Source organism: Camelina sativa, chromosome 6 (genome assembly GCF_000633955.1).
Source record: "Camelina sativa cultivar DH55 chromosome 6, Cs, whole genome shotgun sequence".
In the NCBI taxonomy this organism is placed as follows: domain Eukaryota; kingdom Viridiplantae; phylum Streptophyta; class Magnoliopsida; order Brassicales; family Brassicaceae; genus Camelina; species Camelina sativa.
The window spans coordinates 26,371,918-26,375,099 of NC_025690.1; the positions used below are offsets into that span (position 1 = coordinate 26,371,918).

Below are 3,182 nucleotides of genomic sequence, written 5' to 3' on the forward strand. Positions count from 1 at the left end.
AACGTCTACAAAGGGGTCTTGCCCGACGCCACCCAGGTCGCTTTTAAGAGGTTCAAGAACTGCTCGGCTACAGGGGACGAGAACTTCGCTCATGAGGTCGAGGTCATCGCCAGCATACGCCACGTTAATCTCCTGGCCCTCAGAGGCTACTGTACAGCAACCACCCCTTACGAAGGCCACCAGAGGATCATTGTGTGCGATCTTGTCACTAACGGTAGTCTTCACGACCATCTCTTTGGAGACTTGAAGGAGGCTCAGCTTCCCTGCCCCTTAAGGCAGAGGATCGCACTTGGCATGGCCAGAGGTCTCGCTTATCTTCACTATGGCGCACAGCCTTCCATTATCCACAGGGACATCAAGGCCAGCAACATTCTCTTGGACGAGAGATTCGAGGCCAAGGTTGCGGATTTCGGGCTTGCCAAGTTCAACCCCGAAGGAATGACGCATATGAGCACCCGGGTGGCCGGCACAATGGGATATGTGGCGCCAGAGTACGCACTCTACGGGCAGCTGACAGAGAAAAGCGATGTGTACAGCTTTGGGGTAGTGCTTCTGGAGCTTCTGAGCAGAAGAAAGGCGATCGTGACAGACGAGGAGGGTCAGCCTGTGTCAGTGGCAGACTGGGCGTGGTCGCTGGTGAGAGAAGGCAGGACACTGGACGTGGTGGAAGACGGGATGCCAGAGAAGGGACCTCCAGAGGTTCTGGAGAAGTATGTGCTGATAGCGGTGCTGTGCTCTCACCCTCAGCTCCACGCAAGACCGACAATGGATCAAGTGGTGAAAATGCTGGAGAGTAATGAGTTCACTGTAATCTCTATACCTCAACGCCCAATCCCTCTGGTGGCTTGTAGGGATGAGATTGACCGCTCTGTTAGTAGCAGCAGCGGCTCAGGGAAGCTCACTAGCCCCACGGGATATCAGGCCTTCTCCTTCGGAGGTGATGATATTGGACCCTCTGGGAACACAAATATGTAACCTCTAGCTCTGAGATTTATATATTCTGTCTTTTGTAGATATTAGTTTAGTGTGCATTCATTTCATTTCATTTTTTGGTGCTAATGTCACTTATGTATAGTAGTATTTAGACTGCTGTTCCAATAAAGTCACCCGTTGTAACATTTTTGAACTTTTTTTATCGGATGCTATACACAGGTTCTTGAATTAGGCTGAGAAATATCAAACGTAAGGCGACAAAAGCTTGATAGAAAAAGTAAGACACGAAAGATACGGAGGTCCCTGATGAGATATATACACGTACAGCATTTTCATTGATTCTCTCCGGTGTATTCCCCTCCGCTACCGTCATAACAATCAAATTTTGCTGGTGGTTTATCTTTAATTCTTCTTTTATGTTTTACTGCGAATTTTATCTTCAAGGATCGATCGAGTTACATAACTCATAAGCAAGTAGGATCGCTATATCATTAACAGTCACGTGTTCGGATGTGACCAAGAAAGAATAAAGAAGACAGATCTGATCTCTGCCTGATATTTTCTGTTTTCTTGGATGAATTCATAGGATTCCCAGAAAAAAACTGAGATCAAGTTTTTGACAAGAGGCCAAAGACATCACGTGTCTGTCTCTGTCCAATCCACGCCAGCCACTAAAAGCATGTGTTTGAATGCATTTGCGTATTCAGATTTACTTCTTGTAAGACATTTAGTAGTATGTATCTTACAGATTATGTTTGTTAGTACACAGAGTATTCGTTTAATGGATATGGATATTAGTTTATGTACTCAAATTTTGTTTGAACTCCCCCAAGTGGCTCAACATGGTCATTAGCTATATTCTAATCTAATGGTTATCACACACAAAATGAGACCCAAATTTTGGATTTTATTCCATGTTTGCTCTTATATTTATTTAGGAAAAAGACAGAAAACAGCTTTCATCTTTTGGTAGCAAATCCCACAAAGCTTTCTTGCCTAAAGGGTCACTATTACCTATAAAAAAGTTATCTTTAAATCTCGTCCTCCCCTTTTCCAGTTTGCTCTTCTTTTGTATGTTTCTGTCTCCTTACTCAACTTTTGCTTCAGGCTTCGTCTCTTTTGCAGTTTTGAGTTAGTACTAGTCCACAAGGGAGATACATAATAATACATGAAGATGTCGAAGGCTAGTGATGGCGTCAGAGAACCATTGGTGCACAAGGATATGGCTGGATCATAACCGGAGCAGCCGTGGATGGTTTATCTCAGTACATTTGTTGCGGTCTGTGGTTCTTTTGCGTTTGGCTCTTGTGTAAGTGAACCTAGCTAGATCCATGGAAGATCACCAACTGGTCTAAAAAGGCCTCTCAGCTAGCTGATGAACTTTATACTAAAAATTGGTTTTGATTCAGGCGGGGTTCTCTTCACCTACTCAAGCTGCAATTAGGAATGACCTTTCACTGACTATAGCTGAGGTACATACATAATCCTTCAAGGAAAGAATGTAAAGCTTCAACTGATCACTGAAACTTGCTTACTTTTCTCTACCTTGGATTCCGCAGTTTTCACTCTTTGGCTCTTTACTAACTTTTGGCGCAATGATTGGGGCTATAACAAGCGGGCCTATAGCTGATTTAGTTGGAAGAAAGGGGGTAAGTGAACTTTTTACCATAGCCGCCTTTACTTGTGTTGTTGTTGACTATATGCCTACTTACTTGTGGTGGATTTGAACTCAGGCGATGAGAGTTTCTTCTGCATTTTGTGTAGTCGGGTGGCTAGCAATCTTCTTTGCCAAGGTCTTACTCATGATCCCAAAAAGTGCCTACGCGGCTCTTATATATATATATATTCTTTGCCTAATGTATCTCTCTTTCTGTTAAATGGTGTCTCAATCAAAAGGGAGTAGTGACTCTGGACCTCGGAAGACTGGCAACGGGATATGGAATGGGAGCATTCTCCTATGTGGTGAGCCCCCTTAAGTTGATATATTATTTGTTCAACATCTAGCTATATATCCATGCTAATAATTAATAAGGTGATGGTAGGTACCAATATTTATAGCAGATATTGCACCAAAAACCTTCCGAGGGGCTCTAACCACACTGAATCAGGTAAAAAAGATCTTTTGTGTCGTCGTCTCCCTTATTGTGTTAGGGAACTCTGAATCCAAGTTACCCTCTTGTGTTGCAGATTCTGATCTGCACTGGAGTGTCGGTTTCCTTCATTATAGGCACACTAGTGACGTGGAGGGT

The 3,182-nt window shown here is 43.7% G+C and overlaps 1 protein-coding gene and 1 pseudogene across 1 annotated transcript in view; both read left to right on the top strand.

Annotated features, from left to right (window-relative positions):
- The window catches only part of LOC104793789 (probable LRR receptor-like serine/threonine-protein kinase RKF3), a 4,209-nt gene extending 3,079 nt beyond the window's left edge, over nucleotides 1-1,130 (top strand). Inside the window, exon 2 of the mRNA XM_010520221.2 lies at nucleotides 16-1,130. Coding sequence (XP_010518523.1) covers nucleotides 16-975 — 960 coding nt within the window. The 3' untranslated portion in view covers nucleotides 976-1,130. The remainder of the gene's footprint in view (nucleotides 1-15) is intronic.
- Nucleotides 1,943-3,182, top strand: part of LOC104699508 — a 4,403-nt pseudogene continuing 3,163 nt past the window's right edge.